The sequence below is a fragment of the Mesocricetus auratus genome, unplaced genomic scaffold (assembly GCF_017639785.1).
Source record: "Mesocricetus auratus isolate SY011 unplaced genomic scaffold, BCM_Maur_2.0 Super-Scaffold_100027, whole genome shotgun sequence".
NCBI lineage: Eukaryota > Metazoa > Chordata > Mammalia > Rodentia > Cricetidae > Mesocricetus > Mesocricetus auratus.
The window spans coordinates 4,992,004-5,017,683 of NW_024429208.1; the positions used below are offsets into that span (position 1 = coordinate 4,992,004).

A 25,680-nucleotide genomic window follows, 5' to 3' on the forward strand; every position below is an offset into this window, starting at 1 on the left:
ATGAAGTGGGTCCTTGAGGAGTAACTCTTGTCCCCTGTCCCACGTGTGTGTGTGCATGTGTGCATTCGTGTATACTCATGTGCATGCATGTGTATGTACATGTAGTATGTGTATGCATGATTATGCATGCATGCATGGGTGTGAATTGTCTGTGTTTGTGTATGTGCACATACACTTGTGTGTATATATGTGTGTCTGTGTGTATCTGCATATGTGTTTGTGGGCATACCTGTGTGCACAAATATGTGTGCATGTGTGTGATTGTGTACATGCATACATGAATGTGTCTGTGTCTGCATGTGTGTCTGTGTGTATATATGTGCGTATGTGTCTCTCTGTGTGTGCATGTGCCTGTGTCTGTGTGTATGTCTGTACACGGGCTTCCTGGCTGCCACAGAGAGCTTCTTTGCTCCACCACACACTTCAGACCATGATGCTAAACTTTGGGGTGGCCCAGAAACAGTAGATCCAAGTGACACAGACTGAGACCTCTCAAACCCTGAGCCAATGACAACCTCCCCTGTTTAAGCTGATGCTCCCAAGTATTTCCCTTATGCTGACTGAAAGCTGATGGGCACGGGTTGCTAAGCAACAAGTATGTAACTGACTTCTCATCTGGCTCCTGTGGCTCCAGCACTGAACTCACCGATGGACATCTGATGACATGATCCAAATATTACATAAATGACTGAAGAGCAGAAGGCAGCATAAGTGACATTCAGAGGAGGAATCAGTTGCCTTGTCAGCAAACTAAGAGTCAGGCCTGAAAAGCAAATTAACTTAATTGAGCAAAGACAATAGTTTGGCTTTAAAAGTTACCCTAAGCTGGGTAGTGGTAGCACACACCTTTAATCCCAGCACTGGGTTGGCAGAGGCAGGAGGATCTCTGTGAGTTTGAGCGTAGCCTGGTCTACAGAGTGTGTTTCAGGATAGCCAAGGCTGTTATTCAAAGAAACCCTGTCTCAAAAAAACAAACAAAAAAGTTACCTTAAATAAAAACTGCTACAAATTCTTAGACCATATGTATGTAGCTCTTTACAGTGTCCTAGTTTCCAACATGCTTTTATATTTCAGAGTCTCATATAGCCCAGGCTGGCTTCAAACTCACTATGCATCTGAGAGCGACTCTGAACCTCTGATCCTCTCGTCTCCACCTCCTGAGTGCTGGGATTACAGGTGTAAATCATTGTGCCAGTTTGTGAGTGCTGGAGACTGAACCCCGGCGTTTGTGAACGCTAGCAGACCCTTTACGGCCCGAGGCACAAGCAGTACATCTTAGCCCTGTGGGTCTCACTGAGTGGTTATAACACGAGCATGGAAAAGTGACATTGCAGCCTGGGCTTTCCAGCTCCTGCATCTTGGCACAGTGCTCATCTGCTCCCTGCTCCAGGAGGCCTGGGGTGGGGGCTGGACAGAGGGGTAAGCAGTGCAGATCACTTGCTGCTCTTTCTATGGGCCTTGGGTTGGCTTCCAAGTTTTGGCAGCAGACAGCTCCAATTCCAGGGGATTGGATGCCTCTGGCCTCTGAGGACACCTGTACTAACATGTACAGACATACACATACACACATAAATGAAAGTAATAACAGAAAAAAGGCAGCCCTGGGAATCCTCCAGGGTCAAAGACAGAGATGGAGAACAAGGCAGAAGTCACACAAAACTCACTTGCCTTTAGCATGCCAGACGCAGCCTGTCTCCTATATGCTAACCACCCTCGTCTTTTCTTAGTATTCCCACACAAGGCTTTAAAAATACTTACGGCTGAGTGTGGTGGTGCAGCACTGGGCAGGCACAGGCAGATGGATCTCTGCGAGTTCAAGGCCGATCTGGTTTATACAGTGAGTTCCTACTCTCTACATAGAGAGGCCTTGTCTAAAACTAAGACAAACTACCAAAATTCTTGTTTATTATGTTGTGCGTGCGTGTGTGTGTGTGTGTGTGTGTGTGTGTGTGTGTGTGTGTGTAGGTCAGAGGACAACCATGGGTTCTGAGGATTGAACTCAGACCATCAGGCTTGCAGCCTCAGGCAGTAAGCTCTCTCCCAGCTGAGTTATATCCCAGTCCCCTGTCTGTTGTGGAATATTAATTTAACCGGGCAAAGGTTGTCATATTTGTTTATGCTGTGGAATGTTACTTTAACTATGCGAAGGTGTGTTAACATTTGTTTCTGGTGCCTTTGTTAATGACATAAAGGTGTGTAACCTTTGTGCTGCATGTTTTTAATTATAGAAAGGTGGGGTACATATGTTTCACCTTGCCTGCCTAAGGCGCTCGTTGATCTAATAAAAAGCTAAACATCTGCCAGGTGGTGGTGGTGGCAGCACACCCTTTTAATCCCAGCACTTGGGAGGCAGGGGCAGGCTAATCTCTGTGAGTTCAAGGCCAGCCTGGTCTACAAAGCTACACAGAGAAACCCTGTCTCAAAAACAAAACAAACCAGGTAAACCTCCAATAGCTAGTCAGGAGAGGGATAGATAGGCGGGGCTGCAGACAGAGAAAATAAGCAGGAGGAGGAAGCTAGACTTGAGAAAGAAGGGAGTACAGGAAGAAATGGCGACGGTACGAACGCCATCCCTGTGTCTCCCTTCTGTCCATCCAGCAGAGCTGCTTGTCCCTGAAAGCGGTTGAGGTCCAGTGGATCGGCTTTGGTAAGAAGGCTTTGGATTGCCCTTACCTTGGGGAACTTGAACAAGACCAACACTTAAACCAGCAAGTAAGTCTCCCAGAAGCCAGTCCTTGAATCGATACAAACACATCCACTCTAGGAAGGGAAAGACCGTAAGCATGCATCGTAGGAACTTGTGCCATGAGCAGCTGGGAGAAAGAAGAACAGAGATTCAATTAGGTTCTCCAGGGAGAATCCCCTGGCCAGGTAAAGGCGCAGGGGCCCTATAGTGCAGTTTCTCATCAGCAGGGCCAATGCTTTAACATATTGGACCACAGTATTCTTTGCTGTGGGACTAACTGTGCTATGTATTTCAGGGTGCTCAGCACCCCTGGCTTTTATCCACTAGATGTCAGCAGACTCTCCTCCCCTGGCTTAGAGAAGCAAAGATATTGAGAAATATCCCCAGAGGACAAACCACCAGCAAGGTGTATCCAGTAAGAACTGAGACTCACGTGCCCGGGTACAGTCCGTCCTGTGTTTTTATCGGCTGTTTGTGAGAGTCAGACTTCAGAACTTACCTACTTCTTTTTTGTTTTTCAAGACAGGGTTTCTCTGTGTAGTTTTGGAGGCTGGCCTGTAACTCACTCTGTAGACCAGGCTGGCCTAGAACTCAGAGATCTGCCTACCTCTACTTCCTGAGTGTTGGGATTAAAGACTTGTAGGAGAGAATGAACTATCGCCGTCTCTTCCTTTTAACAGTGTTTTGGGGGCTGGAGAAATGACTCAGTGGTTAAGGATAATGGTTGCTCTTACAGAGGAACTGGGTTCAGTTCCCGGCATCCACATCATTGCCTACAACATCATTTAACTCCAGGCTCTGGGATTCCAGTCCCTCTTCTGGCCTCTGCTAGCACCACACACACACGGTGCACACACATACATGCAGGCAAAATACTCACACACATTAAAAAGGCAAAACGAAACAGCTTTTTGCTGTTACGAGATCAATGGGATAGCTGGGCGTTGGTGGCACAGGCCTGTAATCCCAGCACTCAGGAAGCAGAGGCAGGAGGGTCTCTGTGAGTTCAAGGCCAGCCTGGTCTACAGAGCGAGTTCCAGGACAGCCAGGACTACACAGAGAAACCCTGATGGGGGATGTCTTTCTGTATGCTGTGAATATGTGTTCCTCTCATTGGTTGATGAATACAGCTGTTTCTGCCTATGGACAGGCAGGATTCAGCCAGGTGGGAAATCTAAATTTGGGAGGGGGGACTGGAGGTCGAGTGCTTGCCTAGCACGCACTGAGAAGGCTAAGTCTCCAGCACCACACAGACCAGATGTGGTGTATGTATTGCACACCTATAAATCTCAATACTCAGGAGGCGGTGGCAGGAAGACAAGCTCAAGATCATCTTTGGATACAGGGTGACTTTGATGCTAACCTGGATGGCATAACCTGTCTTTAAAAAAAAAAAAAGGGAAGAAGGGAGGAAGGGAGGGAGGGAGGGAGGAAGGGAGGGAGGCAGGAAGGAAGCAAGGAAGGAAAACATTGCCAGGTGTGGTGGCACACTTTAACGCTAGCACTCAGCAGACAGAGGGTGGCAGAGTTCAAAGCCAGACTGGTCTACAAAGGAAGTTCCAGGCTGCCAGAACCACACAGTAAGAACCTGTCTCAAAAAAAATCACCAACCAACACGCCAGCCAACAAAAACACACAGCATCAGCACTGCCACCAAAGCAGAAACAAATTCATGCTCTAAAAGGTCAGTGTGAAAAGCTGAGTCCAGTGGCACACACCTGCAGTCCCAGCTACTGCAGACGGGTGCTGAGGCAGGAGGATTACTTACGCCCATGAACCAACCTGGGCGGCATAATGGCACCCTATCTCCATACAAAAACAAAGTGTCACTGTTGCTGAGACCAAGTAATCCTACACAGTAGCTTTCGATTATCTAAAGCAGTGGTTCTCAACCTTGCTAACGCTGCGACCCTTTAATACAGTTCCTCACGTTGTGGTGATCCCCCAGCCATAAAATTATTTTCATTGTTATTTCATAATTGTGTATTTGCTACTGTTATGAATTATAATGTTAAGTATCTGTTTTCCGGTGGTCTTAGGTGACCACTGTGCAAGGGTTGTTTGACCCCCCTCCCAAAGGGGTCGCAACCCACACGTTGAGAAACACTGCTATGGAGGAAGGCCTCAATCTACTGACGGGTAAAAACCAGTTTGACTTTAAATTGCCTTTTGCCATTTATGCTCTGGCATGGACTGGCGGCAGCCTGGGTGGTTCTCTTCATGTACATGTTGGGCTAGATAACAACAGATATAACATTACCATGTGTACCACTAAAGTGTGTGCTCAGAAAAGAGGTGCCTCCAGGATTTAAACATCTTTAGAGTCATTTATTTCATATGCATCAGTGTTTTTGCCTGTGTGTAAGTATGCGCCCCATGTGCATGCAGTACCCAAGGAGGCAGGAAGAGGGCACCGGATCCCCTGGCACTGGACTCACGGATGGTTAAGAACCGCCTTGTAAGTGATGGGAACTGAACTTGGCTCTTAACTGCTGAGCCATCTGTCCAGCCCTGGCCCCATGTATTTGTCTTTCATGACCATAAGCCCCTCTAAGGTACATAAGGCCAAATAAGTAGGAATGACTTTCCCAGAGTCATGAGCAGAGCTGGGTCAGGGAGTTGTGTCTCCTGACACCTAGCTCAGTGTTCTAGCCTTTCTACAAACTCTGAGCCCCCCCTGCTGACAGAGGCTCCATTCTGCTGAAGGAGCAAGGCCACTGGTTTGGGAGGAATGCGAGTTGCTATTTTCATGAGGGTTTCTGGGTTCCAGGTAGGTGTACAATCATCATCAGGGGGTGGGAGTGGGTGGGGGGATGGGGCGGGTTAGAGACAGGATCCTCCAAAGCAGAGCAAGCCTGGCATGTGCAGTGGGAAACAACCAGGACATGTAGTATCTCTAAGGAGGGGGAAGGTAAGGACCAACGCCCAGAGCTGCTGTCAGACCCCATCCCCCCCACCATGCACACACGTACTCCAGCACACCAAGGAATGTGCATGGCTTGCTGGCACACGTCTGTATCATCAGCACTTGGGAGGTAGAGAATCAGAAGATCAGTAGTTCCGGGTCATCCTTGGCTACACTATAAATTTGAGGACAGCCTGAGCTACATGAGAGCCTGTCTCAAACAGGAGAGTGCGGAGTATAGTTGGTAAGAAAGCACAGGGGGGCATTTTGACATAAAAGGGGGCATGGGCAGTTGTCAATCAAGAAGAAAATGAGGAAAGAGATAAGATGTTTTTCTGCGAAAGGAAGAGATAAAGTTAATAGATTATTTTATTTACTAAAAACGTTCCTCAAGACCAGAAAACCAAAACCACTTATCTAGTGTTTACTATTTCCTAGATATTTTAAAAAAATCCTCTAAGTCCTCCTAATAGATCCCAAGCAGGTGCCATCATCATTCCCCTGGCACAGGAGGGCCAGATAAGTTACCTACAGCCACACAGCTGGGCAGGAGCAGAGACCAAGAGGAAACAGGAAACGAGAACCACGCCTTGAGTGCCCTGCTGGCCTAGATTTCTGGTTAAAACTCAGAAGAGACTGGAATTGTGTTCTAGAAGCAGGAATATGAAGAGACAAGAAAGAAAAACGCATAAGCAGTAAAAGAAAAGATTTTAAAAACAGAAGCTGAGACTCGGAGCATCTGTCAAAGCCCACGGGAGGAGCTGGAAAGACGGCTCAGAGGTTAAGAGCAGGAACAGTCTTGCAGAGGACCAGAGTTCAGTTCCCAGCACCTTTGTCAGTCAGGGGTCACAACTGCCTGCTGCTCCAGCTCCAGGAGATCTAACGACCTCTTCTGGCCCTCATAGGCAGCTGCACATACATGCATACAGATACATACACATAAACAGACACACACACACACACACACACACACACACACACACACACACACACACGCATGAAGTGTTTTATAGACAGGGTCCCATGATGTACCCCTGGCTGGCCTGGAACTCTAGGTAGAGCAGTTGGAGTCTTTGCCCGCTGAGTGCTAGGCTTAAAGGCTTGTGCTACCACCAGACCTTAAATTAAAAAAAAAAAAAAAAGGAAAGAAAAGAAAAGAAAAAGAGAAAAGAATGCCCACAGGAAGCAGATCGTCTTATTTAAGCGTCTAGATGGACTGCTGGAGCGGGTAGAGATCAGGCAGGTTCAAGTAACCTTGGTAATAATTGTTTACAAGGTTAAAGTTATGAAAAGACAATCATTCTGTCTTTTTTTTTTTTTTTGTCTGCTTGCATGTGATTCTAGGGGCCAAATGCAGGGTCTTGTACCTGCCCAGGGCCTTGCACCTGCTCTGGTGGGAAACGTCTCCTCTGACACACATTCCCTTGTGGTGCCTGGGGCACAGGAAGTCAGGGTGGGGCACAGAAACAGAGCGGGGCGGGGCCATCCAACTGCAGCTTGCACAAGGCAGGATATGAATAAAGGGAGTGGAGCATCTGAGGCAGAGGTGTAGGGAACTTGGCTATCAGCAACTGCAGGCCAGATTGTGACAGGCAGGCAGGGGATAAGGGACAGATAAGACCGGATGTGGGGGAGGACAGCTGGAGTAGTGACAGTCACCCTTGTGATGGAGACCACACAGGGTTCTTCTCCTCTGGGCTAATGGACCCTGGAGGTCGTACGCAGAATTGAGGTGAATGGGGGGGGGGCTAGAGACTCATTGTTTTCACTAGCTTCGGGTTGAAATTTCCTATTTCCTCTAATTTATGGGTTTTTGTTTGCTTGTTTGTTTTGAGACATCTTGCTCTGTAGCTATCTGGCATTGTATGTAATTTAGGCTGACCTCAGCTCATGACAATCCTGCCTCAGCCTCCCTGGGGTTATAGGCATGTGCCACCGTGACTGGCTCCTTCAGAAATTAGGAACATTGACTTGTAAACTGAAGTAGAAGCCCCAGACCTGAATGCTGTAACCATATTACTATTGCTATAGATATCTTGAAATATTATTTACATTCCTTACTTCCTTGAAACTATGGTTTTCACTATGGTAGTTACTGGATCCATTGAGAGATAGAGAGATAGTTAGACAGACAGATAGAAATGATTTGGAACATTGACTATAAATTGAAGTAGAAGCCCCAGACCTGAATGCTGTAACCATATTACTATTGCTATAGATATCTTGAAATATTACATTCCTTACTTCCTTGAAGCTATGGTTTTCACTATGGTAGTTACTGGATCAACAGATAGATAGATTGATAGACAGACAGACAGACAGATAGAAATGATTTTGTTTGTTTGATTGATTTTGAGATGAGATTTCTCTATGTAGCCCAGGCCACCCTGGAACTCTGTAGACCAGGCTGGCCTCAAACTCAAAGATCCTCCTGCCTCTGCCTCCGAGCACTGGGATCAAAGGTGTGCCCCACCACCATCACCCAGCTCACTAGATTTAATACAACTCTTTTTCCTTATAATTGTATCTGGGTTTTTTTTGTTTTTTTTTTTTTGTTGTTGTTGTTTTGTTTTTCGAGACAGAGTTTCTCTGTATTATTTTTTGGACCATGTCCTGGAACTTGCTCGGTAGACCAGGCTGGTCTCGAACTCACAGAGATCCGCCTGCCTCTGCCTCCTGAGTGCTGGGATTAAAGGCGTGCACCACCACCGCCGGGCTTGTATCTGTTTTTTTTATATTATTAAATTACCAGCCTGGGCAGCTTAGCAAGCCTCTGTTTCAAAATAAAAAGTAAGCAGAGCATTGGATGTAGCTCATGAGGCCCCAAATTTAGTCTCTACTAAAAGATAAAGGAAAAAAGAAAGAAATAAAGTAGGAAAGAAAGAGCTAAAGTATAAAATTCTTAGGCTAAGACATAGATTGAGTTTTTATCGAAGTGAGATCTTTGCAGGGCTGGAGAGGTGGCTCAGGGCCTAAGAGCACTGCTGCTCTTCCTGAGGCCTAGGGTTTGGCTCCCAGCACCTCGTGGTGGCTCCCAGATGTCTGCAGTTGTATCCTCAGGGGATCTGACAGTCCCCAGCTCCACATGCACCTGCACTCACACGCACTTACCCACACACACAAGCTCACCCTGCACACAGTTAAAAATAATTACTGCACTCACACGCACTTACCCACACACACAAGCTCACCTTGCACACAGTTAAAAATAATTTAAAAAAAAAGTTTTTGCTTGTCTTCTTTTTTCTGAGACAGGGTTTCTCTGTGTAACCCTGGCTGTCCTGGAACTCACTCTGAAGATTAGGCTGTCCCAGAGATCTGCCTGCCTCTGCCTCCCCAAAATAAATACTTTTAAAAGGCTCTAGTGGAGGGAAATGACAATTTACAGAGCTAAGAAATGAATGAAGGCTTTTTTTTTCCTCTGAAGATACAAGAGTGGTCAATACACACAGGAAAAAGTTGTTCTTTTCTTCATGAGAAAAACATGGACCAAAATTAAAAAAAAAAAACAACACAAAGAGACACCACCTCATACCTGCTAAAATGGGGCTAATTCAAAAGACAGAAGGGAAATTTGGGGGAGTGCAGAAAACTGGAATCCTTGTAATGTGAAACTGTGCCAGCATTGTAGAAAGTAGCGTGCCATCCCCCTCAGAAGTGAATGAGTGAGGCAGAGTACACCTGTAATCCCAACCTTCAGGAGGCTGAGGCAGGAGGACAGTGGGTTTGAGGCTAGCCAGGATTAATATTGAGACCCCCATCTCAAAGAAACAAAACAAAAAGCACGGAGGGTAGGGTAGGGAGCCCGCTTGCCTGGCAAAGGACCCGCTTCACAAGCATGAGGAGGGCCTCCAGACCCCCAGTACAGGGAAGAAGGAACCAGGTGGGCAGTGCAGCCTGAAGTCCGCAGCTGGGGCAGTGGAGACTGAAGGGGTTCCTGCAGCTCACTGCTCAGCCAGCCTAGCTGAATCCAAGAGCTCTCGGCTCAGTGAGAGACCCTGACTTGAACCTTAAGGTAGGAAGCCATAGAGCGAGATGTTTGACATCAGCCTCTGGCCTCTGTGTGTTTGTAAACACACGTGTGCGCATCTATATGGACATGTGTGCACACACGTGTGTGTATCTATATGAGCATATGTGCACACAAGTGTGCGCATCTATATGGACATGTGCGCACACAGCTGCACACAGAACTGTCATATGACCTGAGAATTCTACCCTGAGGCAGGGTTCTGAGAGAATTTTTTTAAAAAAGGCATTGAAACGGAGCATACATTCACAGCAACGTTATTCTCAGGGGCCAAAAGACGGGAACAACCCAAGTGTCCATTAACAAATGGGTGGACAGAGAGAGTGTAAGCGAAACACTAGGAATCTTTACTCTGCCATAGAAGAAAGGAAGTGTGCTGGCACTTGTTATAATGCGGATGAATTGGAAACATGGTATTAAATGAAACAAGCCAGACACAGAAAGACAAATGCTGTGTGGTTCTGCTTGGATCACAAGGGACGGGTTCGTAGCTTAATCTCAAAGAGGCAGCAGACTCCTGGGGACCAGAAGTAGAGGTGGGGAGAGAGGCAGGAGCCATTGCTTAATCAGTACAGAATTTCTGTTTGAGGTGGTGAAAAAGTTATGCAAACCAACTGTGGTGGTAGTTGCACAATAACAATTATGCCACAAAATCCCACACTTACAAATGGTCAAAACAGAGCCAGGTGGTGGTGGCACACACCTTTAATCTTAGCGCTTGGGAGGCAGTGGGTCTCGGTGAGTTTGAGGCCACCCTGGTGGTCTACAGAGTGAGTTCCAGGGCAGCCAGGACTACACAGAGAAACTCTGCCTCAAAAAGAAAACAAAAACAAAAATAAAACAAGACAAAAAAAGGTCAAAACAACCAGCTTGATAGCATATATCTTTTACACACACACACACACACACACACACACACACACACACACACACACACACACACTAGCAGTCTGAGGGCACAGCTCATTGATAGAGCCCTTGCCTAGCACATGGCAAACACCCACAGACCTAGCACTGGAGGTGTGGGCGGGAAGGTCAGGACTTCCGGCGAGGCTGGACACCACGGGGAGTGTGAGGCCAGTCGGGGTATATGAGACCCTGCCCTGAAGAAGGAAACAAGCTAATGAAATTATTCGGAAAAGACGTCCTTTCACTCTGTCTGTTTGCCAAGGGGTTCGTCGCACAGAAACAGGCTGAGAATCCCTCGCTAGTCAGGGTGGGAGCCAGAGGCCGTGTGTACTCTCTGTTGATGGCCGAGCTGTGGTCGTTAGAAGGATCTCTTTGTTTGGTCCATCAGAGCTGTCCAGCTTTCTGTGGGACTGCTAATGGTAGCTGGTGCTTTATTACATTTATCTAACATGGAGTGGAACAGGAAACCGCTTTGTAGAGGCATTTCTCTCTTTCCACCCGGTGGGTCCCAGGAATAGAACCCAGGTCCTCAAGGCTTGGCAGCAAGCGCCTTTACCCACTGAGCCATTTCGCCTGCCTTGGTTGAACAATGTGTTTATTAGCTGTGATCCTGAGATATGGCGGGAGGTCTCTATGCCTACAGTGACTGGACTGTGGCTGGTCTCACAAAGGTTCCAGGGCTGAGAGCTTGGTTCCCGTAGAGGCCATGTTTGGAAGTAGCAAGTAGGGAGACCTCGGCTGCAGGAGCCCCTCCCTCATGCCTGCATCTGGCTCCTGTGGGGCTGACCTAGTGCCCACCGGGAGAGCAGGCTTTATGAGGTGAGCTGCCCTGAGTCTTGGCCACTTGGCAGCCTCCTTTTCCACTTCTCAGCTCCACTGTGACACAGCAGGGGGTCCTCACCAGGAAACCAGAACCCATTGGCTATCAGAATTATGAGCCAAACAAACCTTTTACTTACAAGTTACTCAGCCTTTCACCTTTTGTTATAGTGGAATACCAGAAGACAGGCTAAAAGACAATGCCAGAGACGTTGATAACCAGAGGACCCTGCAAGACACACACAGACACTCACCCCCCCCCCACACACACACACGTTTTTGCTCCTGCCTGGCTTGCTGGCCACCGAGAGGCTGAGAACACGCACCGGCACTGGACATGGTGCTTGAAGGTGGTGATGCTGACGTCCACGTTTCCAGAAGAGGCAGCCTTCCTCCTGTGCTCCTGCTGGAAGTTCTCCTCATTGTACACGTTTCGCTTGACATCGTACACAAAGGGGACTTGCCTGTATCTGCTGCCCAAACTATGGGCGCTCCTCTCTGTTTGCATCCTCCCTGGATGAAGTGGAAAGATGTCAGGTTAAAAGCAGGCATTAGGGCTGATGAGATGGCTCAGTGGTGAAAGGTGTTGGCTGGCAAGCCTGATGACCTGTGTTCAATCCGGGGACCCATGTGAGAAGAGTACTGACTCCTACGAGTTGTCTTCTGATTTCACATACAATCTGTGGCAACATGCCATTCCCACCACCAAATAAACAAATTTAATAAAAAATATTTAGGGCTGGGTGTAGTAAGCAGAGACAGAAGGATTTCTGAGTCTGAGGACCGATTGCATAGAGAGACTCTGTCTCAAAAGATAAGCACATTTTTTAGAAATTTACATCATTAGCACTTTTCTTGATTATTTGTTTATTTATTATGTATAGTGTTCTGCCTGCATGAATGCCTGTAGGCCAGAAGAGGGCGCCAGATCTCCTTATAGATCCTTGTGAGCCACCATGTGGTTGCTGGGACTTGAACTCAGGACCTCTGGAAGAACAGTCAGTGCTCTTAACCTCTGGGTGTAGGAAGTTCCTCAGCATACCACAATGATTCAGCCACAGCCACAGTTTAGGCCCTGACCTGTAAAACAGATATCACATCCTAAGGCCACATGACCTAGCGTGACACTGATGATCCCGGCCTGGGGAATGGAAAAGAACTCTTTGAGCAGGTGAGTCGAGACCCAGCTCAGGTGGGGGAAGAGGAATAGCTGCTTCAGGGAGAGGACTGGACACAATGAGAGATGACATAAGGGAACTAATTCAGACCATCTGAGTCATGCCAGCTTTTAGCTGGGGGTGGAGTCTAAGGTGTTCCCGGAAGAGGGCCAGTGAAAGGACTCTGCACCATGCCTGACAACCGGAGTCTGATCCCTGGGATCCTCGTGGTGGAAGGAGAGAACCTACTCCCACAGTTGTTATCTAACCTGCACTCAGCAGAGGGGCCTGCCTGCATCTATGAGCACACACCAAACTGTTCCTAGAGGGAGCTGGGTATGGTGGCACAGGCCTGTAATCTCAGCACTTGAGACACAGAGGTAGGAGGGTCAGGGGTTCAAAGCCAGCCTCTGTTACATAGCAAGCTCGAGGTCAGCCTGGGCTGTATGAGACCTTATTTCAAAATAAACAGAACCACATTGCCAAATAAAAGTCCTTTCAGCAGGGCCCTGGATGTGTGACCTGTCCCGATGTTTTAGTTATCTGGAGTCTGAGCAGGAGTCATGTACACATGGGATATACTTGAGACAGAGGGAGTCAGAGGTACTGTCTTGAGCTGTATGGTCCAGCACACTGAGCCATTGGCTACTAAAGTTACTACTTAATTGTGACTTTCATAAAGTGAAGATTTTAAATGCTCCCCTGGCAGTGGCTCACGTACATGGTTCACACATGGCTCGCACACAGCTGGTGGCTTCCTACCTGCATGGTGCAAATACAAACCTTTCTGTCAGCAGGGGAAGCCGATCTGAACAGTGCTGGAGAGGAAGAGGTCAAGGCCAAAGGGCCAGTCAGAGACTCTCAGCGTCACACCAGTGTAGGGACAGGTTAGTAAGTCATTTAGAAAAAGCTGGAAAGAATGAAACCAACCGACCAACCAAACAAGCAAAACCATGGAGCCACGGTGGAGAGACAGGTGGAATGAATGCTGCCTGTAATGTCTGGTCATATGTCTGCCTGAAGCAACAAGGGCAGACTCATGACTTCTTTATTAGTCTTGTCAGAAATCTCAGGAATTGCTCCACGACTCTCTGTATATGGGTTTGTGTGTGTGCATGCTTGTGTGTGGTGTGTTTGTGTGTGTGTGCATGTGGGTGGTGTATGTGTGTGGTGTGTTTGTGTGTGTGCATGCTTGTGTGTGGTGTGTTTGTGTGTGTGCATGTGCATGCATGTGTGTGGTGTATGTGTGCTGGAGTTGAGGGACAGGGGTTCTTTTTTGTAAAAAGTTATTTATTTTTATTTTCTTTTTACATGTATATATGTTCATTGTGTGTGCCTAGTGTCCTCAGAGGCCAGACGAAATCGCTTGGAACTGGAGCTACAGATAGCTATGAGCCACCATATGGATTCTGGGAATTGAACCTAGGTCCTCTGCAAGAGCCTCTTAACCACTGAGCCTGGTCTTAGGCCCTCCATCTCACTTTTGAGACAGGGCCCCTTACTCAACAGGAGTTCACCGGTTCAGTCAGACAGGGTGGTCATAAGCTCCCTGTTCCTTCCAACCCCAGTTTTGTTGTGTCTGAACTCAGGTCCTCATGTTTTCTCAGCAAGTGCTTTACTGATGGAACCATCTCCCAAGCCCCTCCATCTCTTTTTTTGCTTTCATAAGAACCCCAGCAATGTCTCCACATCAGCAGGACTCTTTCTGTCATGTTGGGACATGCAGAACTTCCCACTGATATGTAGACCACACCGAGAAAGACCTCCTGAATCAGAAGTTCTGGGGGCAGCTGGGTTTTAAGAAGTCTTAAGGGCACTGGGTGAGCTGAGTTTACTGGTGCATGCCTTTAATCTCAGCAGGCAGATAGATCTCTGAGTTCCAGGCCAGTCAGAGTGAGGCCTTGTTTTGGGGTGGGGGCAGCAGAGGTGGCAGCAACAGTAGCAACAGTGTGACTCTGATATAGAGTAACATATAAGGGTGCTATAATCTAAGCTAGTTATCTTTCTGGTTTTGGCTTTCTTAATTTTTAATTTTAACTTTTGAGACAGGATCTCACATAGTCTAGCTGGCCTTGAAATCCCAATCCTCCTACCCTATCAATCAAACAAATGCTGGGATTACAGATGTATGTCACCATTCATGCCTTAAGTCCTTTTTTTTTTTTTTCCTGTGGTGGGAATGCACCTGGGAGCCTCACATGCTAGGATGCTCCACTCGGAGCTGTAGTCCCAGCCTTTAATTATCTTTAATCAGGCTCTCACTGCTAAGTTTAGAACACTATTAAAACACAAGCGCTTTAGCCCAGCTCTTTCACAACTTCCACTGTCTCAGCCATCATCCATGCATCATCCACCCACCCACCCACCCATCCATCATCTAACCACTCACCCACCCACCCACCCATCCAACCATCATCCTTCCATCCATCATCCATCCACCCATCTATCCATCATCCACCCATCCATCACCCACCCACTCACCCATCCATCCATCATCCATCCATCTGCCCACCCATCATCCATCCATCATCCACCCACTCACCCATCCATCATCCATCCATCCATCCATCATCCATCCATCCACCCACTCACCCACCCATCATCCACCCACTCACCCACCCATCATCCACCCACCCATCCATCATCTAACCACTCACCCATCCATCCATCATCCATCCACCCATCATCCTCCACCCATCCAGCATCCATCCATCTGCCCACCCATCCATCCATCCATCCATCATCCATCCATCCACCCACTCACTCACCCATCCATCATCCATCCATCCATCCATCATCCATCCATCCACCCACTCACCCACCCATCATCCACCCACTCACCCACCCATCATCCACCCACCCATCCATCATCTAACCACTCACCCATCCATCCATCATCCATCCACCCATCATCCACCCATCCAGCATCCATCCATCTGCCCACCCATCCATCCATCCATCATCCATCCACCCATCCATCATCCACCCACTCACCCATCCATCATCCACCCATTCACCCATCCATCATCCACCCACTCACCCATCCATCCATCCATCCATCTACCCACCCATCCATCATCCATCTATCCACCATCCATCCATCATCCATCTATCCATCATCCATCCATCATCCATCTATCCATCATCCATCCATCCATCATCCATCCATTATCCATCTACCCACTCACTGATACAAAGAATCTCCATTTGGAATATGTAAAAGCAAAAAAGGTAACCTGATATATAAAATTTTGATACAACATGTGATCCCAACCAAAACTACTCATTGCCTGTGACTCTGTTTTGATGGAGAATGTACAGGAATATGGCAAAGGGTGAGCAAGCTCCATTGTCTAGTGGCAGGGGCTAAGTGAAGGTGACAGCCCTCCAGCTGCTTACCACAGGTCACATACACACAGGACACCTTCCTTTAGCGTTGCCAAGAGGGTGTGTTGGAGAGACACTCATCACTGGGCAGAAAGGGGAAGGCAAGGGGGGACCCAATGCATAATCCATAAACAGGGATTTGACTGGCAGACAGACTAGGCAGAAGGGGTGGAGTGCAAGATGCAGCCAGCCAGAACAAAGTGAGCAGAAGCAGCGAGGTCTGAAAGGATGAGGAGTCCTGGGCTGAGGCCCGATGAGGGAGGACACAGACAGGATGGCAGTGTGGCAGGCTTCTGACAATACAGAGAGAACTGTGACAGGACCCGGCCTGCAAAACCCACTTTTGTCTCCTGCTACTGCTGTTTCACTCGGCCTTTCTATATCAGAGAGAAGTTCCAGGGATCCCCCCCCCTCCCTCCCTCCCTCCCTCCCTCCCTCCCTCCCTCCCTCCCTCCCTCCCTCCCTCCACCCACTCCTTGCGCAAATAATTCAGAGAGCCCGGGACCCTCCTGGCTCTGCAGGTGACCCAAGCAGCCCCGCCCTGGGACGCTCCGCAGCCTCTCGGCTCCCGGGCTGCGGCCAGCGCTCCCGATGGCTCCCGACCAAGGCTCACCTGGTTCCTGGTGGCCTGCGGGAGCCGCAGACGCTGGGGTCAGATTCGGCTCCAGCCTGTCTGGCAGCGGCGCTGCGGACGCGGAGGCCGGCAGTTCCCGAGCCGTTGCCGCAGAACCCGCCGGCGTTCCGGCTGTGCGGGTGACGGGCAGGAAGGTGTAGGTGACACCTGGGGCGAGGAGAAGGGTACCTGGCTGCCCCACACACATCTGGGCCGTGGGAACCCTGGGGATCCTCTAGAAACATCCACGAGAATAAGACGCCCTTCCCTCCTGCTCAGAGTAACAAGCATAGGCATGCTTTGATCATGGCGGGGTGGGTGTAGATAGGTAGGGGTTGAACTTTCCCCAGTCACATTTCTTATTAGCTTTCACCGACGATTCCATTAGGTGGCAATGTTTTTCCTCTTCCAGAAACAGGAGCCAGGGCCCAAGGCCAACAGATTTGTCTAAAAGTTAGACAAAAGTCAGAACTCATTGCCCTGTTCCCCACGCTCCCAGAGGCATGAGTTAAGTCTTTAAAATTCTCTAAGTTTAGATTCTTAAGATTCTCCGAAGTTTCCTTTAAATTTCTACAGTCTGGATGGTTCTAATGGGCAGGAGTCAGTCTCAAGCACCAGTAATGGGTTTTGGGGTGTTTGAGATATGGTCTCATAGTAAGTAGCTCAGGCTGACCTGTAACTACTCACTGTATATGCGTGTGTGTGTGTAAAATATTCATATATATTACATTCATATACATGGAAGAGGAGACCTTCCTGAAATAGAATGACCTGCCTGCGCTTATGTGTGTGTGCGCGCGTGTATACATACTTCCCTTACCCTTCCAGTACGGGAATTGAACCCAGGACCTCGCTAGCTAGGCAGGTCCCGAGCCCGACCGTGCACATTCTCGATGTCTACCTCTGACCTTGCCCATTAGACTACCTGTGGGCCCGTGGAATTTCCTTGTGAACCATCCAGGGAAGTTCTTCAGCTTGGGAAAAACTTAAGGGCTCCTAGGAGCGTCTGGAGGGGACAGCCTGGGCTTTAAGGCAGGGTTGGCCTTCGCCCGAACCCCGCGAGCATGCGAGCGAGCGAGCCCTGTGTCCTGGGGGTCGGCTAGGAACGCTGCAGCCTTCGGCGCAGGGCCTGTCTGCTCCTGCAGGGGTTTCTTGGAAACAACTGCGGGCTCCAGTGAGCAGGTGGCTGCGAGTTCAAGGACCTCCGGGCTCCTTTCCCCCGACACCGTCCCGGTGGCTTCCCGCCACGGCGCCAGGCGTTCTCCAAGCTGACCACACAGAGGCGCGCGCGGCACGCACGGCGGCGGCCGCCTCCTCCGCGCCCTGGACGGAGCCCAGCGCCCGAGAGAGTTCCTGCCTCGGCGCCCGCAGCGGGCTCTCTCTTCTCGCGAGAGCCGCCGCCTCCTGCGCGCTCCTCTCGTGAAGGCCCCCCCTCCCACGGGCGGGTTCCATATTGGGTAAGATCTCGGCTCGCCCCGCGTCAGCCTCCGGGAGCCGTTCTCGCGAGAGTTCCGCGAGAAAGGCTCCCGGTCGTTGCCTGGAGGACCGCGGCCACAGGGAGCCCGAGCGGGCGCTGGAGCGCGAGCGGCTGTCGTGCAGGCGTCTGGCCCCGGGGGCCGCGGCTGCAGGGGGGGGTGGGAAACCGCGGCGGGAGCAGCCTCGAGCCGCGCAGCCGGCTCCCGCACGTTGCCGAGGCTCGCGAGCGCCGCCGCGGCTGACTTGGGGGCCGCGCGCCGGGGGTCGCAGACGTCCACACCTGCGCGGGCGGCGGGTCCGGCCAGCCGCGGGCGGGCGGGCGCTGCACGCAGGGGCTCACCCGCTGCCCCCTCCCCCGAGCTCGGCCACCTCCTCGCCCCGCGGCCGCCCGCTGGAAGATGTCTCAGGAGAGGCCCACGTTCTACCGGCAGGAGCTGAATAAGACCATCTGGGAGGTGCCCGAGCGATACCAGAACCTGTCCCCGGTGGGCTCGGGCGCCTACGGCTCGGTGTGGTGAGTGTCGCCGGGCCTCGGGGTCGGGGGACGCGCGGGAGCAAGCAGGGTGGCCCTGCATGCATGCATGCATGCCTGCCTGAGCGCCAGGCCCGTCCCCACAGCTCAGCGATGCGCCCAGCGGCAGGAATTCTCCTCCGGGCGTGTGTGTGCGTGTGCGTGCGGGGATGCGGGGGGCAGTCGGAGCGGCGTGTGTCCTGCACCCCTCGCACTGCACGCGCGGGTCTCTGGCGAGCCATGTGCAGGAGCGGGTCAGCCGTGGGCGCCCCGCGACGGTGCTCCACCCTGCGCTCCCCCAACCCCCTCCGCTTAGAAGATTGCTGCTCCCGGGGTCCCTCCGCAGTCGCGCAGCCGAGGGACCCCGTCCCCGGGTGCGGCCACTTGGGACGCAGGAGCCCTGCCCTGGAGAGCGGAGGAGCCGGGCGGAGCTTCTGCGAGGAGCAGTAGGGCAAAGCCTGACCCGGGGACTGCGGTCACCTGAACGAAACTTGCAAGAAAAAAAAAAGCGCTCCCTTCCCGGATTTTTTTTTTCTTGCAAGCCCCCATTGGGGAGGGTCTAGTTTAGGAAAGGTTCTTTTGGAATTCGCACATGAACTAGCAGCGCCCCGAAGAGCCTGGAATACTGACTTTATCTCGAGGAGCGCGGTGCCAGCTTGCGTGGTGTGTTTCCAATTCGGTTGAAAGCGTATTTCCTTTTCGGGGCGGGAGGGTGGCAGCGCCTGCAAGGACGCTACAGCTCGCCGCTTAGTCACATACCACTGCTCATTTCAGTATTGTTTGACAAAACAGTTTTTCCATGCGGAGCCAGAGGGACTCCAATCCGTTGGGCTTTCCCAAGATCAAAACGGCAGGACTAGTGATCAGAGGTGCAAATAGTTTTTTAATTGAAGTCATTCCTGGAGATGCTTTTCTTTTTTACGTCCCTTTGAAGATTTGCAGGGGAGCTTTGTCAGCTTTTTTTTTTAAAGGCCTGAAGTACATGGTTTTCGTGAGAGCGTATAACTTATAAAGCAAAGGAAACAATGTTCTTCAGTTTTCATTCACACCGTGGTTTTGATTCTTTGTTGTTCGTTTGAGACGATGTATCTCCCTGGTTGGCCTGAACCTCACTCTCCTGTCCTGGAGCTTACACAGATGCTGAGAATAAAGGCTTTTACCACCCTTCAAGGCCCTGGGAGTGGATTTCAAATTAAATGCATACTATAAAATATCCACTCCAGAAATGTTTGAGGAACTTTCAAGGGTTCATACAGTGTCTTTTAGGCTTACTGTCTTCTTAGAGCTCCTGTCCTGAGAGTAAACACCAGGTTCCACAGTTTAGCTGTTCATGTGCTGTAGTAATTTATATGCATTCCTGTTTTCGAAAGTTTGTGAAATGGTTTGTTTTGTTTTGTAACAAATTCCAGGCTTCTGAATGTGTTAATCTTTAAGTATGAGTCCTGTGTTACTTAAAGTCACACCATGAATTTCCTGTTTGGTAGAATCTTCTGGGTAATTGAGATTGAGCAATGGTGTCCAGCAACAGATCGTATTTCATCTGTGGGTGCAAGCTGCTTAAGTTATGTTGCTGAAGGCACCAGCCCTGACATTTCTCCCATGTTTACAGTATGGCAGTCCGTCTCTTATGGGTACTTGTGACTGGTCTGTTATCTTCATTCTCTAGTAGCTAAGAGCTCATTAGCATGCCTCCATCTTTCATTCCTAATTGTTACAGTTTGGGGCTTTGGTTTCCATTTGGATGTTCAGGGAGTGATGCAATAGAACAGCTCCACTGTCGGGCATCCTGGCAGCCGGTGAGCTTGCCGGGTTTCCTATGGACGCCACTGTCCTGGCAGAAGAGCCAGGTTTGCAGTGACGTTCAGTGGTGAAGTGCCGTTAAAACCAACGCTCACTTCCTCTGGTGCTGTTCTTTCTCTTCTACGAGACAGAATTGAGCAGCACAGCCTCACAGTCGGAAAGGACTTTTACCAAACAGCTTCTTAAAAGTAGGTGATACAGGACCAGTGATGTCACTCAGACCAGGCCCCCGGCCTTGCCTATGGGAGGCCCTAGCAACACAGGGACAGCACAAAGCAATGCAGTATGTATACTACTCAGGAAGGTGTGCAGCGGCGAGAAGCCTCCTGTTTCTGTTCCCCAGCCCGGCTTCCCCTTCCTCAGTGGCAGCCACTATTGGGTTCCTTGCATGTGTTCTTCAGAGCCCCAGGGTTTCCACCAGGGATGTAAGATGCGGCCTGTAACCGTGGATGGCAGAAACGACAGCTGGAGCTGCACGTGGTGACTGAACAGATGCCTCTCTCAAGTTATTTAGCTGTCTCTCTCCTTGAGGATTTATTTTATGTGTATGGGTATTTTGCTTGCACACACATATATATGGAGACCCTGGAATTGGAGTTACAGACAGTTGTGAGCTGTCATGTGGGTGATGGGAATTGAACCTGGGCCCTCTGCAGGAACACTGACCACTGAGTCATTTCTTCAGCTTTTTGGGTGCAGCTGAAAACACCTTTTGAATTTCTTTTTTTTTTTTTTCTTTCTGCCACCCCCAGACAGGGTTTCTCTGTATAATAGCCCTCGCTGTCTTGGAACTCGCTCTGTAGACCTAGCTGGCCTCAAACTCACAGAGATCCTCCTGCCTCTCTGCCTGACAAGGACTGGCATTAAAGGTGTGTGCCACCATGCCTGTTTCTTGAATTTCTTTTTTAACCCACTTAGTGGCTTGTGTTCCCTTTCTCCACTCTCATCCTCTGAGACAGTTTGATATTGGAAGATAATGAAGTCCATTTGAATGTGAGTGATTGAGGGGAATTTAGACTGAAGCCTTGAAAAGAGAGAAGGCACTGGATTAGACTTGTAATGTCACAGCATTTTTAATATGGCTTATTGAGCTGGACCTGAGGTCTCTTCACAAAAGGAATCTCTGTATGGGACATGGTACACTTTGATGTATAGCTTAATTTTTTTTAAAAGTTCAAGCCTATTTTTATTTTAATTGATTATGTAGTGAACAACACCAACAAAAAAAGTAGCACCCTGTGTAGTAACCAACTATGAATCAAAGATCAATGAGAGTCAGACTAGAAATCTGAGGTCTGATAGGGTTATGCAGTATCTTTCTTTTAAAAAGAGCAAAGGGAACTAAGCTAAGTCTTCAAGTTTAAGGAACTTTGTTCATATTCTGTAGAGGGAAATGAAGCAAAATTGTCTAAGACCACATTGTTGCAAAGCATTGATTTTGTGGTTTGGGACATAGGGGAAAATCTCTGTGGTGAATTTAAGGAAATACAAACAGGAACTAAAGTGCACTCCCTCTGGGGAAGGGGTCTTTCTTGACCCTTGCTGGGCACACTCTGGCATCATGCATTGGGAGTGAGGGTTGAGAATTACTTCCAGATCATCTATAGCCATTTATTCATCAGTATTTATTGCATACCACCAAGTACTGCAGAAGACAGTTGGTTTTGTCCTTGGACTTGTAGAGGAATGAGTTCAATGGCTACATTTTACAGGTTGCTTACTGTGTTGTAGGCATGGTGATGCACAGCTTATAATCGTCATGTAAACATGTTATCAAAACTTGTAACTAGGCCTGGCAGTGGTGGCGCACGCCTTTAATCCCAGCACTCAGGAGGCAGAGGCAGGCGGATCTCTGTGAGTTTGAGGCCAGGCTGGACCGACAGCCTCCAAAACAATACAGAGAAACCCTGTCTTGTAAAAACAAAAACAAAACAAAAAAAAAACCTTGGAACTAAAGATGGTAAGTTCTTTTAAGAAGCCAACAATTTAATGAGCTCTATAGGGCAAGATTTTTCCAGTAAATACAGCAAAAATAAGTAAGACTTTTAAAAAAGTATTAATAACCACTAATCATTAGTTTAATTTTAATGAGCCAGGGTAAAAACAAAACTCCATGGTTAGGTATAAAGCCATGAGTTTCTTGACCCTTGACCAGAGAGAGAAGTCTGTGCTCTTTGCTTTCTTGGTTGTGATATCTCGTGCCTCTTCTTCTCTCCCTGCCTTCTTCCTGCTTTCCTTTTTTCCAGACAGTCCGATGGCCATGAACTCTTGATCCTTTTGTCTGAGGTTCTCTAGTGCTGGTATCACAGGAGTGGGCCACCAAGCTGCTTTCAGCTGACCTATCTTACCCTTACTGTCTTTGTAACTAAAAGTAGAATAGTTAGCTGCATGATAAGAACCCTTTCAACGCAATTAATTAGTAACTCCCAACCAAAAGTCTGAGGCCAGCCTGGCCTGCAGAGTGAAAATGAAGCCCTGTCTCAAGAAGGCATAAACAGATAAAAACACCCACAGAGCATGGTTACTGGCAAGAGGGCGCATGTGTGTGTTCAGATTGATTTATTTTTATGTGTATGGGTGTTTTATCCGAATGTGTATCTGTATACCACGGTGTGCTTGGTGCCTCGGAGGCCAGAATGAGGCATCTTATCCACTGAAACTGGAGTTATAGATGATCCTGGGAACAAAACCCAGGTCCTCTGGTAGCCAGTGCTCATAACTACTGAGTCATCTCTTGATTTACTCTTGATTTTTTGGAGGAGCCTGCCACCCAGCTCCCTAATGCTTCACACACAGTATTATTCTTTCTTATAAACCCTGGGCCTTAGCTTGGCCTGTTTCTAGCCAGCTTTCCTTAACTTAAATGACCCCGTCTTCCTTTTGCTTTTTTCTTTTCTTCTCTATATCTTACTTTCACTCTTACTCTGTGGCTGGCTGTGTGGCTGGGTGACTGGCCCCTAGTGTCCTCTCTCCTTGTTCTCTTACTCTGTCTCTCTTCCCAAATTTCCCCTCCCATTTATTCTCTCTGCCTGCCAGTCCCGCCTGTCCTTCCTAACCTGCCTCACTGTTGACTGTTCACCTTTTTATCAGACCATCAGGTGTTTTAGACAGGCAAATAGTCACAGTTTCACAGAGTTAAACAAACACAACATAAAAGAATGCAACACACCTTTGCATCCTTATAAAACGAGTGTTCCACAGCATAAACAAATGTAACACACCTTAAAATAATTCCACAGCAATCTCTCCAGTTACTGGCAAGAGTTTGTATGCATTGTGGAGAAAGACTGATTCTTTCAACCAAGCTAGGTATATAGTTCTGTTTAATTGAATTCTGTTTCCCACTCAAACTTATCACTGGATCCCAGGCATCTCAGATCTCCACTTTTGATACTGCTTTTCATTTCTCTTTAATTCTGCCGCAGAGATGATCTGTGTTGCCTTTGCCTTCTGTGAGCAATGTTGTGAGCTGTGCTGAACTCCGAGGATTTAGGACTCCAATGTAGAGGAATTTTTTGGACTCAAGTCACTCTAGTGGCACTGCAGTGTGATTCTGTAGTTTGTCATTATTTTCACTTAAAGCATTCTCAGTTATTGCTTTTCTAGCCATGGAGGCTGGTGGTGCCTCTGTCTCCTCGTGTATTGTTAGTGAGTGAACCCAGGGTCTCCTGCATGCTAAGCACGTTGTCCACAGGGCTGCACTCCAGCCTGCAGGCTGCCATTTTTAACCTAATTCTGTGGGTGAGCCAGGGTTACTTAGAGGAGACACACTTGCCCGAGCAGCTTTGGTCTTGGGTCTGGGGTTCCAGCATTTGTGCCGGCTCTTTTCTCTCAGTGTGGCCTGCTGAGGTTGTGTGGTGACAGCTCCTCCTGTGCAGTCTTGCAATAGAGTTGTGATCACAGGCAGATGTCTGCACAGTGTTACTGTGCAAGCTAATCTAAAGGGCAAATGACAGCCCATTAGGTTATGTACTCCCTCACAACCGATAATTAAAAATGAAATTAATGCCCATGAAAAACTAAGTAGTTCTGATAGGTGACTGCTGGATTTATGAATACCATTTACTTGGAATTTATCAGTGTGTATTTTTGGAAAGTTAAGACCAGCCATATTGGTGTTGTATAAAAATGAAATAACTAAGCCTTGCCAAGCTTTTGAAAATACATCAGATTTTTGTTCTTTAGAAAATTGATACCAAGCTAATTTGTCTTATCCAAAGGGCCTGGGTGCTGCGACATTAGCTCACCTCTGTGTAACGTTCCTGACCCGAAATGCAGGGGTTTCTGCTTGGGTTTCTCATGGATGTGCAGATTGTGTATATGTTTTTTGAGGGAACAAGACCAGAACTTTTTTATTTTTATTTGTATTTTTTTATTTTTATTTTTTGGTTTTTCGAGACAGGGTTTCTCTGTGGCTTTGGAGGCTGTCCTGGAATTCACTTTGTAGACCAGGCTGGCCTCGAACTCACAGAGATCCACCTGCCTCTGCCTCCCAAGTGCTGGGATTAAAGGCATGCACCACCAACGCCCGGCCAGAACTTTTTTTAAACTTGAATTTTTTTTTAAGTTTCAGAAGATTGATCTTTGCAGTGTACAAGCCTTTAAGAATTTGTTACAGGGAAGAAAAGATAGTGTTCTGTAAAATACACTTTGCAGGTTGTCCTAGGGTTCTGAGCATGCTCCCATTCCAGGCCGATGGTGAGACAAGTAGCTTAGGTGAGTTTGATAATCCCTAAGTTTTGGCCTTGGGGAAGCGGATAGATTGTGGGCTCATCTGTCTGTGTGTAGTGTGGGCTGCTTCACTGTGGGGCTTGTTCGGGTACAGGGTATGGGATGGTAACAAAGTACAAAATGTTTGCCCTTCTGGAACTGCTGTGGTGATGGGGGGGCGCATTTATGGTGTCAGAGGATAAATGTTATCAGGAATAAGATATGAGACGTGAAAGGGAAGACACAGTGTGGCTTAGCTCTGTTCCCCTTCCTCCCGGTGCTGATGGGCCTAGGTCCTTGCGTATGCAGGTCAAGCATCTACTGTTCGCAGTCCTCTGTCGCACTCGTAAGCAAGAGGGTGGCGGTGGGAGTGACAGGAGACCTAAGCTAAGGGGTTGGACATGGTGGGGTGAGAAAGTAAGAACCTTATGGACTGAAAGATTAACAAAAACAAAGACCCTGTGCTGTGTGATCCTCACCACTAGAGCTGAATGAATCTGGGTAGCAATCAGGAGGAGAAGGGGTTTGCAGCTGGTAGGCGTCCTGTGAGGTCATGTTAGTTTGCCTTTGTGTAAGAACCAACTTTTATTCTGCAAAGGGAACCTAAGGTTGGCTATAGACAGAGGAGAGCTGGGATTTCACTCCCTTGTTTTTCATTTCTGTTCCTTAGTTGACGG

General features: G+C 48.6%; 2 protein-coding genes across 8 annotated transcripts in view; one reads left to right on the forward strand and one right to left on the reverse strand.

Moving 5' to 3' along the window:
* The window catches only part of Slc26a8 (solute carrier family 26 member 8), a 52,397-nt gene extending 34,543 nt beyond the window's left edge, over nucleotides 1–17,854 (reverse strand). For 2 of the 5 annotated variants that reach the window (XM_040732404.1, XM_021235821.2), the window contains exons 1-4: nucleotides 16,507–17,854; nucleotides 11,676–11,862; nucleotides 2,674–2,813; nucleotides 647–763 (exon numbers count right to left, since the gene is read on the reverse strand). In XM_040732404.1, the coding sequence (XP_040588338.1) occupies nucleotides 647–763; nucleotides 2,674–2,813; nucleotides 11,676–11,862; nucleotides 16,507–16,714 (652 nt within the window). In that variant the 5' untranslated portion in view covers nucleotides 16,715–17,854. The remainder of the gene's footprint in view (nucleotides 1–646; nucleotides 764–2,673; nucleotides 2,814–11,675; nucleotides 11,863–16,506) is intronic. The other 3 variants (XM_040732405.1, XM_040732403.1, XM_021235822.2) reach the window with 3 other exon arrangements.
* A 149-nt stretch (nucleotides 17,855–18,003) lies between these two features.
* Mapk14 (mitogen-activated protein kinase 14) overlaps nucleotides 18,004–25,680 on the forward strand; it is a 52,960-nt gene continuing 45,283 nt past the window's right edge. The window contains exon 1 of one of the 3 annotated variants that reach the window (XM_040732407.1): nucleotides 18,004–18,496. In XM_040732407.1, the coding sequence (XP_040588341.1) occupies nucleotides 18,381–18,496 (116 nt within the window). In that variant the 5' untranslated portion in view covers nucleotides 18,004–18,380. The remainder of the gene's footprint in view (nucleotides 18,497–25,680) is intronic. The other 2 variants (XM_005084902.4, XM_005084901.4) reach the window with 2 other exon arrangements.